At 41.5% G+C, this 12,529-nt stretch overlaps 1 protein-coding gene across 1 annotated transcript; it reads left to right on the forward strand.

Annotated features, from left to right (window-relative positions):
- Positions 1–1,322: 1,322 nt before the first annotated feature.
- On the forward strand, positions 1,323–12,529 carry tfap2d (transcription factor AP-2 delta (activating enhancer binding protein 2 delta)). Its single transcript, XM_037245091.1, has 8 exons — positions 1,323–2,042; positions 2,539–3,054; positions 5,498–5,558; positions 8,707–8,872; positions 10,227–10,345; positions 10,428–10,569; positions 10,712–10,825; positions 11,188–12,529. Exons 1-8 carry the CDS (start codon positions 2,004–2,006, stop codon positions 11,402–11,404), a joined length of 1,374 nt encoding a protein of 457 aa, XP_037100986.1. The 5' UTR covers positions 1,323–2,003; the 3' UTR covers positions 11,405–12,529.

The following is a 12,529-nucleotide window of genomic DNA, read 5'->3' on the forward strand; positions in this document are numbered from 1 at the left end:
CATGAAGCTGAGGTTTGACGCTGAGCCTGGAGGGTACAGAAAAAAAACCAACCTCGAATCGTTAATTAAAATATTTAAGGCCTTGAGAACTTTTTTTTTTTTTTTTTAAATGATACTATTGGAGGCGTGTTGCTGATTCAGACGAAATGATAGTGACGTAATATTCCAAAGATACAGCACAATAGGGGACGAAAAAAATTAAAAATAAAATCGAATAATTTTTTTAAACTCTTCATGTTATATTATGATTGTGTTTTTTGCGACAACGGACAGTGAGAGAGGCGTGCATGCAGGAACAGATGGGATCGAAGGCTAAATAGTTGCTTAATTAAAGTGCAGAGTCAATGGTGGCGTCTGGGCGTCAGCAGTCTGCACTTTTTTTTTTTTTTTAATAATATCACATGAAGAGTGGCTTTTACAGCTGACTAGCAATCCAAACAAAACAAGTCTGATTGGGGCTTATCGTCACTATGCTCTCTGTCCATTCGCTGTGAATGGAAGAATGTGACAGTTAAGTCAGACGCTGCATGTTCCTCCCCTCCCCATCTCCTCCACACTTGCTTTTGCTCCTCTCCAGGCTGTGGCCGCGAGCTTTACCTTCTCGCGTTCACGTTTTGTATTGCTGTTTCTTCCTAGGCTGCCCAAGGGCAACGACTATAGCTATAGGTGGTGTTTGTACTCCTTAAAACAGGCTGCAGATATCACACGGTGCACCGATGTTCTCATATTAGCCTCTTTATTCGAGTGTTCACCGGTGATTTTTAACATCGTCATTTACAAGGTAAAAGTCAATGAAACGAATGCAAAGAAAAGAAGAAAAAAAAAGACTTTCGTCTTGTCAGGGTTTTCTGTATTAACATATCCTTGCAAGAACAGCACGACCACCCCGAGGGCGCGTGCACAGGTGAGTAAAATCACGAGGATATATAGTACAGAAGAAGGTCACGGGATTAATCGGGAAAAAAAAGTCATAAAAGCAATTCAATATTAACAGTGATTAAAAACATAAAACGAGTTTTGATTGAAATTGGGGTGGAAATGATAAAAACACAAAATAAATGTAAAGGAAAATAAAAATCGAATCCAAAAGCACGGGGAAGAAAAATGCCATGCAAATTCAACAGTCAAAGTAATGTTGAAAATGGAAACATTCAATCGTAGCTAAGAAAATATGTTGAAAGTGCATTTCAAAATCATTTGTGTTCTCGTAAAAATCGAATGTTTAAAAGAAACATGCGTAAAATGCTCTCCTTTTGTTTGTAAATTCGCATTTAAATGAAAAGAAAACAATAAAAATATTTTTAAACGCGCAAAAACATCCCCATATCAAAATATTCCATCCAAGCTCTCTCCGCGTATCATTTTTTTTTAACAAAATTATTTTTTTTATTTCCGACACAAATACGCAAATATTCGATATAATGCTCGAAAGTAAACTTACATTTTTTTTTGGGAGGGGGGGTCGAAAATCCGTTTGTCAAAATAAAAATTAAAATTAAAAAAAAGAATTAGGCTGTTGATATGGGGCGGAAAGCAACAAGACGGTGAAAGCGAGCAGAGCACCAAGCACAAACGGGTCAAAAATGGAAATGTCCGCAAAAAAAACGGAGGAAATTGTTGAAAGCAGCACGTGCTTCCTTATCAAGGCGAAGATACAATATTTATTCCTGGTCTCCCGGGATGCCCCACTCCGTCTATTGTCCTCCCATTCCTCAGTGCTGATGCTTAATTTTCAAAACTTCTATATCACCAAGGGACCTACGACATCAGCCGAGAAATACCCTGCAAGTACAAAATCCGTGAGCCAGCCCCGTCCGTGCAGAGGGGAGACGCTCGCCGCCTTGCACCAGCTTTTCCCTGCCCTTACTACCCACACACAGCACGCGAGGGGAGACTTTTCCATTTATCGCACATTTTGGGGACTTTAACGCCTTTTTTTTTTTTTGCCATTGTTGGAGAGGAGCGGGGGGGGAAAGCAACGGGTTACTTTGGAGAAGCACACAATGTCAGCGACCTTCCCGGGACTTGTCCACGACGCAGAGGTACGTTATTTACTTCGAAATGGATTCAACTTAAAGAGTATGCGTAAAGCGGATTTTTTGGGGGTAAATATATTTAGATCTTTAAATTTTACAAATGTAAACAGTTTAAAAAAAATAATGCAGGAGTGCCCCAAGAAAATCTATTTTATCAGTATGTGGATGATGGTAGATGTTTCTCCATTGTGAGGAACTGGGAGCAGCATGATATACTAATATATCATTTTTTATTTGAGTTTTTTTTACAAACTTGCGGAAAAAGAGAGTATAAGAAAAAAGCAGATGATGGCTCCTGTTGCGACGGAGCGTTGGTTTGCCTCCCGGGCGTGCAGGTGACATCTCCTTCAGGTGGTTAAAAGCGAGGGGGGACTCGCTTCGAGAGTGTAAGCTGTGTTTTTTCGGAATGTTGGGGGGTTTTTTGCAAGCCAGTGTGAGGAGACAGCTCGCTGATGCTAAATGACACGGTTCCCACAGCCCGCTCGTCTTTCTTATCCCGCAGATACGTCACGACGGATCAAACAGCTACCGGCTCATGCAGCTCGGTTGCCTGGAGTCCGTGGCCAACTCCTCGGTCGCCTACTCCTCCTCCTCCCCGCTCACCTACCCGGCGCCGGCGGGCACGGAGTTCGCCTCTCCTTATTTCTCAGCCAACCACCAGTACACTCCCCTGCACCACCAGTCCTTCCACTATGAGTTCCAGCACTCTCACCCGGCCGTGGCCCCAGAGGCCTACGGGCTCAACTCGCTCCACTCGGGTCAGTACTACCAGCAGATCCACCACGGAGAGCCCGCAGACTTCATCAACCTGCACAGCGCACGCTCGGCACTCAAGTCGTCGTGTCTAGACGAGCAGCAACGGCGGGAACTGGGCTGCCTCGACGCTTACCGGCGACACGACCTGTCGCTCATGACGTCACACGGCTCCCAGGCCTACGGCGTCGGGATGCACCATCCGGACCAGAGATTGCTACCTGCTGCCGGCCTGGGCCTCCCTGCCACTGCAGACGACCTGCAGGTACCTGTGACTTCCAATTTTTGCACCAACCAAAATCACATTTACTGCAAACCACTAAACTAACCGTCATGCAAAGTTTTTCCTTAATCGAGGCATTTAATTTGGTCTTGTCCAATCAAAAACAGTCAAGTGTGATCCAATGCATACTTCAGTCCGACATATATAGTATTGTGCAATTCAATTGTCTTTATTGTGGTCTAGTTTAGTCTAGTCGTCCAGTCTAGTCTCGTCTAGTATAGTGTGTTGTGGTATTGTGAAGGCAAATAGTTGTAAAGTAGGCCTATACATGTAGTATATACAAGATAGGTTAGAGTCTAACAGTACAATATATAATTAACTCTTAAATAGTCTATAGTTGGGTAATCAAAATACAGCCAGTCAATTATAATTGGAATACATGGGTTAACTATAGTACAGTCCAGTGTGGTCACCCCCCCCCCCCCTCCCCACAGCACCCGTGCCCCACTGGCCTACTATTATCAGCACCCCACCTCCACTACAACCATAATTCCAAAATATGAGTGGGAAGGAGGGCGCCAGATGTCTGCCAGTCTGCCGACCGGCCTTTCATGCGTCTTTGGAAAGCTAGTGAGGTTTATAAAGAAAAAGGGAATAATGCTGCATATCCTCTCGAGATCATTTGCTTGCCAGCAAGTCAGGAGGGGAAACCGAAACGAACGTGACCCTACAACAAGTAAATGTCAAGTCTGCACGGGACTGCGCCTCGGAAAGCCAGGCGTCTTATTTTTGAAAGGTTAATTGACTGGCAGTCTATACAATCCTCGTCAAATCCGCCCTTTATTTTTCCACATGCACACGTGACCTAGATTTTACATAATTCTTTTGGATGTAAAGTAGTGGAGATGAAAACTGCGTGTGCGTGCATGTGCGTGCGTGTGTCCGGCTAGCTGTTGAGGCGAAGAAAAGCGGCTAGTTTCTCTATTCTGCGGTCAAGGGCGGATTAAGGGATCGGGGTTGACGACACAATACCCTGCTCGAGCACCATAAAGCACCGTAGTTTATCCAATTACAGACTTAACGTCAATCAACTTTGTCACTTATGCAGCGACATCTGAGCTGATTTAAACAAGCTTCTAGTTAAACACGTCGCCAAATTATTTCGGCTGCGTTAAGTGTATTCGCCCCAAAAAATTGAATTTAATTGAAAAAAAATGAATAAAAGTAAGCCGTCATTTGATTATGATTAAAATGTGACATGGAATTGTATGCAGGTATTTATTGAACTCATGAATCTGAAATTGACCTCAATATATATTCGTCCACGTCACAGCAGCATTTGAAAATAATTTACAGGAGTATATGTTTTTGTTATACATTTATTTAATTGATTTTATTTCTGCTTAAATTACACCGTCTTTTTTTTTTTTTTTTTTTTTTCGTTTTTACGGGGAAATAAAGCTCATATTGACTGAGGGTATAAAACCAGCGCAGTTTAGGTCCTTTATCGGGTAAAAGAAAGAACCAAAGGGTCCGTGAACCTGAGCTCGCACAAGGCGTGAACGGAACAGATGCGCCTGTATAGTTCCGTGGAGCCCACTGTCATCTTTTGAGCGCCTTAAAGCGATTTTCATGCCGAACAAAAGCAGCTGCCACACCTTTCCCCCGTCACTAAGCTAATTCATGCAAGACCTCTGCGTTTTGTATATTGATTTTATAATCACTTTAGCTTCGCAATGGAATAAAAAGAAACAGAGCAGGAGCTGGTTTTATGTATAGCCTACAATACTCCCCCCCGCCCCCCTCCACCAAAGGCGAACTACAACACACTCGCTTTCCCCCACTTTATTATAATCGGGGAGTTTTCTGCGTGGGCGCGGGCCTTGAGGCTCGCACGAGGGATTAAGTGTTGCTGAATAAAAAGAGCGTGTTCTTTTTTCTTGATGACACTGTTGATAGTGCTGATCTGGACCAAAATGGCGGAGCTCGCAAATGCACATAGATCTACAAGGATGACCTGCAGATAGTCAAATTATGTAATTTCTTTTTATCTAAAAACTGGTATGACCTTCCCTATCCTTGTTAACCTTTATAAAGTTGAAAAAAGCCTCAATATTTACCAGGCATGTGCTTCATATCTAAAATAATCGAAATTAGTCATTAAAAGCTCTCATTCAATGTCATGTTTTATATTCGTTTCATTGCGATAAAAGTCACGTGCATGTGGAGGTTTTTTTTTTTTTTTACTGAATTTCACTGTCCCAAATAAATCCGCTTGCCCCAAATATTTTAAAATATACTCCAGCGACAAACAGTATGTTATAGTACAATAATAGCAATCATTAAAAAAAGATCCGTTTATTTTTTTATGACATTGTATGTTGTTGGTAAACTGTACATAGACAGTTCACCTGTAGCAATCAAATAATATGCGCAAAGTGATTTTGAGCATCCCATCCGTGTTAATGAGTGCGCGTCTCCACAGGGCTCCGTGGAAGCGCAGTGTGGGCTCGTGCTCAACGGCCAAGGGGGCGTCATCCGGAGAGGTAAGACCCACTTCCACTTCTCTGTTGTGTTGTGTTGTATTGTTGTATACCCCAGGCCGTGAATACTCACGTTCAGACACGACAAGACAAGACAAGACAAGAGAGCAGCCAGACAAACGCGCCGGAACACACCCCACTCGTGTGCTGTCAGCATGTTACGCACATCACTTGTAACATGCTGCTTCCTATTTCCGGTCTGAAATCACTTTAGTCACTTCATGCCCGACACATTGAGATGATCCCCTATATTTCATGCCAATTGATTGATCATATATTTATTTATTACGCGGAATTAATTAAGGTGTGCATACGTGGGTCTTGCATACACACACGCGAATGTTATCAGATATAGAATTGGTGATTCAATTCAAGATTAAAAATGGAATTCATTGTAGGGATTATCACGAGGTAAAGCAAATCAAATTACAATACAAAACCATCACAGCATTTGGTGCACCAGTATAATTATTTTATAATAGGCCTACCGAATGAGACATTACCAAATGTTTACCTTTTCAAGGACAGTAAATTGTTTTTCCTATGGACAAAATTAAATTTGTTGATTTTTAAATGTTTTAGTGGTTGTGTGATTGCATGCTATTCTATATTTTGACGCCACAGTAAAACGTGATTGATTAATTTTGATCACCTGAAAATGATGTTTTTTTTGCAGACCAAACTAAACAAATTCGGTCATGATGTTTTTTTGTGGGTTGTTATACATATCGATTTATTTAGATGTTTTTTTTTTTTTTTTAATTTAACTGCATTTGTCACATAAAAGTCTAGGCTATTTTGTCTGTATTTTTGGGAACGTCCGGAGTTATTTGCGCGCATTTAGCTTTGCAAAACAACGCTGTTTTTAAAGCGCACGCGCGTTTGTACTTGTGCGTGTTTATAGTCAGACCGTTGTGCTTTTCCATACGGAGAGGAAAGCGGCGTGTCTCCCGTTTAATTTTTCATCAGGACTTCTTAGGTGTTGGGGCTTTTCTGTCGGATTGACGCGGGAATCCCTCCGCTATCACATTCGGTTAATGGTGCGCAGTATTTGGCCCTGAGCTCAGCCGCCGCAACCATCACAACCAATAATCTTTGCTTTAGCTCGCACTCCTGTATCGATAGCTTCTCTCGCCTCGGGCGCACGCTTTGATATGCTAATGAGGATCGGGGCTCCGGATTCAGCCGAGATCATATTAATGTTGTTCTTTCTGACTGCGGCTTTGCGGGCATGAATATTCACATAATGCCCCCGCCCCCCTCCGCCCCGCACGCCAGAAGAAAATCAGTAAAGAAAGGCGCTCGCTATACTTAAGAGTCGTCTGCGCTTTTAATCACCCTGCGAGGCCCACTTCCGGTTCCGAGCGTGACATCACCACTTTTACTCGCTCCCGTTACGCGCTGTCAAGCAAGTCACGCGGCGGGCTTGTAAGAAGCTGTAAACATTGTTGTTAAACTATGAGAAGAATGACATTTGGCCCGTGTTCTTTTTCTTTAATTTTCGGCAAACTGGTTTTAAAACAGACGCTTGATTCCGCGTGTGATCCCGCCCGCCGCTCGCGCCGCAGCCCGAGGCTACTCTCCGTTGCTTAAATACCGTTATCGCCTCTGGGCCCGCACGCTCCACTCGCTGCACGAGCAGCAATAGCTCGTTTCGATTGCCCTTGGCAACATAAAATACAAACTACTTTGTATCAAAACATTTTTAGGGGAATTAATACGATGTGAACCCGAGGCTTTCAGAGGCGCGCGCCCCTGTCAGAGCGCGTGAATCTGACAGACAGGTCACATATTGGAAACGGACATGCGCAGTATGATCCAGGTAGCCGTGTCCACTATGTCGCTGTCCAGGTGCTGAAATGCAATCGTCGCTGTGTTTTTACAAGTCGCCTATTTTCAGCGGACTTTCTGTGGCAAGGAAAGTAACACAGGCTGGTGCATTTGTGTGGATGGTGAATAATACATTTTGAGGGCTGAAATGTAGGTTAGAAAGCCTTAGTTGGTGGCCAAATATGTCCACGTTGGCCGCCCCGAAAAAAGACTGGCGCGGGCATCTTCGCCTGCAGCCCTGTTCCGCTTGGCCTAAATGGAATCTTTTCTTCCGATTCCATCACATCATGGCCTGATAACAAAGCGACACACCCCACTGTTAGATTTGATAATGAGGCAGATGAATAATAGAATATAGCCGAGAGTACATCAGACAGCAACCTTGCGTTTCCGCTGCTTGGCACGTTAGTTTAAGTGAAAGTTGATTAATAATAGGCCTCCTCAGCTAGAGTAGTCAATATTTTCTAGGAGGAGAGCAGGGAGACTTACTCAGATGCAGTTATTAATGCGTAAGAGCCTTCGCTAGAATGATTTATTAACACTTTTACAAGCACAACTTAGTCAACTTGGTGGCGGGGTGATAAAATACTGGGTTTGTTTGCATTAAAGCAGACAGCTCCGACCTACAAATATTAGTTTGACGCTCAAGTGCACATGGAAATGACATTTTAATTATGAGAAATGGCTTTTTAAACTCTATGCATCTTGGAAATGGACAGTATTTATTTTCTGTTGGTGTCAGCAATTCTTATTTTTCAAGTAAATAAATAAATAAAAACATGATCCGTTTAATAATACTAATGCACCAATGATTTGTAAAATGCCCCCCACCCCCCCAAAAAAAATATCTAAGCTATATCTGGGTTGACAGCCCACTTAACAAAATAATTAATGTCTGATTTTCTCCAATTTTAATGATTTTCCACAAGCTACAAAGTTAATATAACCGCATAGGTTTATCTTTTTTGAATCTTGAATTGCATGCTTTTTTGACCTAGGAGTAAATTTAAATAATTCATGAAGTACTTAGTTCACTGAATTACATTTGTCATTAACTTTGTTTTGGCTCACTGACTTTAGCAATATTGTACTTAAAGTAATCTATCATTACTCACATTAAATATAATTACCAATTAGCCAATTTACAAATATAAACTTAATGTGATCATAGCAAATAAACACATTTGATTTAATTTCTTGTAATGCATTCTTTTTGACACTTTAAAAAATGTTCTACTTTCTGTCACAGTTACCCACCCCAAAAAAAAAAAAGTTGTTGTGGTATTTTTGTTCTAACAAATTGTCTTGCATTTGCGTGCAGGGGGAACTTGTGTGGTGAATCCGACAGATCTATTCTGCTCGGTACCAGGTCGACTGTCACTCCTCAGCTCCACCTCTAAGTACAAAGTCACCATCGCAGAGGTGAAAAGAAGACTGTCACCACCAGAATGCCTCAACGCCTCTCTACTGGGTGGAATACTGCGCAGGTTCGTACAAAAATCACATCAATGTGACAGCTATATTACTTTTTTTTTGGTAGGGGGACTCGAGACACCACTTGTATTGAAGCCAATAAGATCCAAAAAATGATAATAAAAATAAGAGGGATATTTTTAACTGCTTTTTTTTTTCCAGACCAATAGCAAATATTTAGTACTCACCGATACATTGTACTTTTGGTGTATAAAATGTCTTTCAACACGACAGAAATTGTGAGCCAAAACCACAGATATGTCAAATGACCACAGTATAGCGCCACCTACTGCAGAGGAGGACTATCTGGTCTCCATACTTGCCCATCCTGATAATACCTGTCAGAATGATGCAATGCAGTTCCACACCACCATATAATAAATATTATGAGTGTCAATTGATCAAACATTTCCTGGACATACAGTATACCCCCCCCCACACACACACACACACACTCTGCTGAAGCACTACACTTCAATGATGTTGAGTTAGAGGGCCCATAGTAATTGCGAGAGATTGTAGAGCACTTTTTAGACGCTAATCTATTTAATGAACATTGAAGAGCGTTACATGAGTCTTTGTAGAGCTCAGATAAAAGAGAGGATATGCTAGTAGGGAAACGTTCACAAAGACTATTGGTGAGTCAGAGCCAAACCATGCTAGGATTAGAGGAACCAGAGGGTCGGCTGTATTATTGATGGGATGGAGAGACAGACGGGCAAAGAGGAGACGGGCTTTGTGAAATGGTCAAATAAGGTGACTAAACTAAAACATCGGGGGAAAAAAACAATATACAGCTCTGTGCAATGTCAAACAAAGTATTGGCAAATATTTTAGACACTTTTCATAGGAACAATAGATTAGGAGATATCATTTTTGCTCATGTGTCATTTTATATAAAGCAAAGCTTTGTTTGGAAATTAGTACAGTTTGATGAATTTGACTTCAAACCCGATGATCCACATAAATTAATAAGATTAGAACTAAGAAAACCTATATTGTCACATTTCTACATGGAACAGAAAATAAAAATGACATCGATCTAAAATAGTGTGTATTTAACGAAAGATAAATGCGCTAACAACAGAGAAGAAGCTCAATGGGAATTACAAAGTGAAAGCGCATTAAATATGCAAATGTGCTTGATTAAAGAAATGACGGTTATCCTCAAGGTGACATATTATAATTTATTCAGCCTTTCATTTACTATAATCCTGTTGTCATAATAAAATGAAATCTTGTTCGCTGTATATTGTCAATATTGGAGCCAAAGCGAGTTGTATTTTGGAACAATTCCCAAGAAACCGAAAGTCCGAATATTCTAAAAATATGGAAGACGTGATGCTAAATTTGTTGACTCTTCCACAGAGCCAAGTCAAAGAACGGCGGCCGGTGTCTTCGGGAGAAATTAGACCGTCTCGGCCTCAACCTGCCGGCAGGACGGAGGAAAGCTGCCAATGTCACACTGCTCACCTCCCTGGTGGAGGGTGAGTTAGTTTTGATGTTTTCAGCTTTTATCCTTCCTTTTTTGGTCCACATCCCTCTTATCACTCTGATGTGTGTATGCAGGAGAAGCGCTTCACCTGGCAAGAGACTTTGGCTACACCTGCGAGACAGAATTTCCCAGCAAGGCGGTGGGCGAACATTTGGCCCGGCAGCACAATGAGTCAAAAGAAACCAGCGCACGGAAGAAAATGGTTTTGGCTACAAAGTGAGAAGACACACACTACTCCACCCATGTACACAAAATAAACCGTGATTTGCGCTAGACTTGCACTGAGCACGAAAATATATTTCTACAAAAAAAACATTAGCATGCCGATTCCTTGACTCATTTCTTTTATTTCCGTCAGGCAAATCTGTAAGGAGTTCCAGGACTTGTTAAGTCAAGATCGTTCTCCTTTGGGATCCTCCAGACCGACACCAATTTTAGACCTGGACATCCAGAGACACCTTACACACTTCAGGTAACAAACACTAATGAAAAAAAGATTTGTCATCACCATTGGTGCAGAATTCAAATTAAAATCAACTAATGTGCCTGTTTGGTCTCCATTGGGCCATTTGCCATTTACAAATGTGGCAACTCTGCAATTTGGTACATTAGGGGGGCTCTTAGCAGAAAGGTCATGTGTGATGTCACCCTTTAGAAAAAGGTTTAACAATCTCCAAGTAATGAATGCTAGCAAGGGACTGGACTCAAATGTTAGCACAGCATGCAGCTGCTTGAAGAAACTCATCTGATCTCCTACCACAACTTAAATGGGGGAATTTTTCCAACACTATTACCGAGGTCTTTACACTTTCTCCATCTTCTTCTCCCCAACAGTTTAATCACCCACGGTTTTGGTACGCCAGCTGTTTGCGCCGCTCTCAGCACTTTCCAAACAGTCCTGAGCGAGATGCTCAACTACCTGGACAAAAACTCAAGCGGCAAAACAAGCGGACCGACCGATCAACAGATTAACAGCGGCTCGGAAAAGTCGCAGCTCCGCAAAGCGACCGAGCCGCAGAGCAAAGACGGGAAAACTGAAAAGACTGAGTAGTCCCACCCGCCTGGTCCCCCGTGCCTTGAAGCTGTGTGTGTGCGTGTGTGTGTATATTTATTTATTTTATTTATTGATTGATTTATGGACTCATGATGTACACATGGACATTCTAACATCAGTGTGCCATTGCACAATACATACATCCACTCACATAAAAGGGGTTAGAGGTCATTTCAATGTGCAGAATCAAAATAAAACCACAAGACTTGACTTTCCTCTGGTTTATCCAAAATGGGGTCACCAACCTTTATGAACATGAGAAATACTTTTGGGGTACTAATTATTGCGAAGGGCTACACACTACTGAAATAACAGATTAACAGATTTTATCTATGTGAAGATGCGGTTCAATAATTTGTTTACAGAATATGCAACATTTTATTTCTATCAATTTCTGCAACTGTTTACATTTTGAAATGCTTCATTCGAAAACATTCCAATGAAATCACAATCACAAGTGAGCTCCTTTTAAAAGAGGCCCTTGGGCAGCTCATGTGGTCCTTGCCCACCATGTTGGTGACCTCTGACCTACAACGATAACCATCTTTGATTGGCAAGTTTCTGAAGACAAAATCAGTTGTTAACGCAACAAATTGTTTTGCAACATCCCCACTCCACAAACCTTTGGCTTCATTATGAATTTCATCATCTGTGGTATAGCAAAGAATATTTTTACACAAGAGTCTGGTATGAAGCAAAAGCATGTTCTGATGAGAATTTAGTAAGATTACTTGCTAAATTCTTTTGAGTACACATTGAATGTCCCAACATGAGCTATAGGCTATGACGTGTGAGTGGAAACATTTTTTTATGAGTTGTTATTTATATGTGGGGGGTGGTTGTAAAGTGCGGGATGGGTCCAAGTCAGCCATTTTGTTACAGTGACTCAGCAATCACTATTTCCTGTGCATGTCCATGTCTACCTTTGTACACTCTCGGAAAACGGCAGCTTTAGCCGACACAAGCTCTACGACTTGCTCATGAACATTTGTAAAGATATATATAAATATTTAAATAACTTTTCTTGTAGGATTTGGACTATATATATGTTAAACCCCTACATTTAAAAAAAAAAAAAAAAAAATGCTGGTGTTCAATAAATACAAGTTGCTATGTGTTCTA

This window comes from Syngnathus acus, chromosome 24, assembly GCF_901709675.1.
Source record: "Syngnathus acus chromosome 24, fSynAcu1.2, whole genome shotgun sequence".
Classification (NCBI taxonomy): Eukaryota; Metazoa; Chordata; class Actinopteri; order Syngnathiformes; family Syngnathidae; genus Syngnathus; species Syngnathus acus.

What these genes read in the sequence shown, in the direction of transcription:
- tfap2d (XM_037245091.1), top strand. Translation starts at nt 2,004, where the DNA reads ATGTCAGCGACCTTCCCGGGACTTGTCCACGACGCAGAG. An exon ending in GACTTGTCCACGACGCAGAG is followed by an intron (nt 2,043 to 2,538) that starts GTACGTTATTTA and finishes CTTATCCCGCAG; the next exon opens with ATACGTCACGACGGATCAAA. An exon ending in AGGGGGCGTCATCCGGAGAG is followed by an intron (nt 5,559 to 8,706) that starts GTAAGACCCACT and finishes ATTTGCGTGCAG; the next exon opens with GGGGAACTTGTGTGGTGAAT.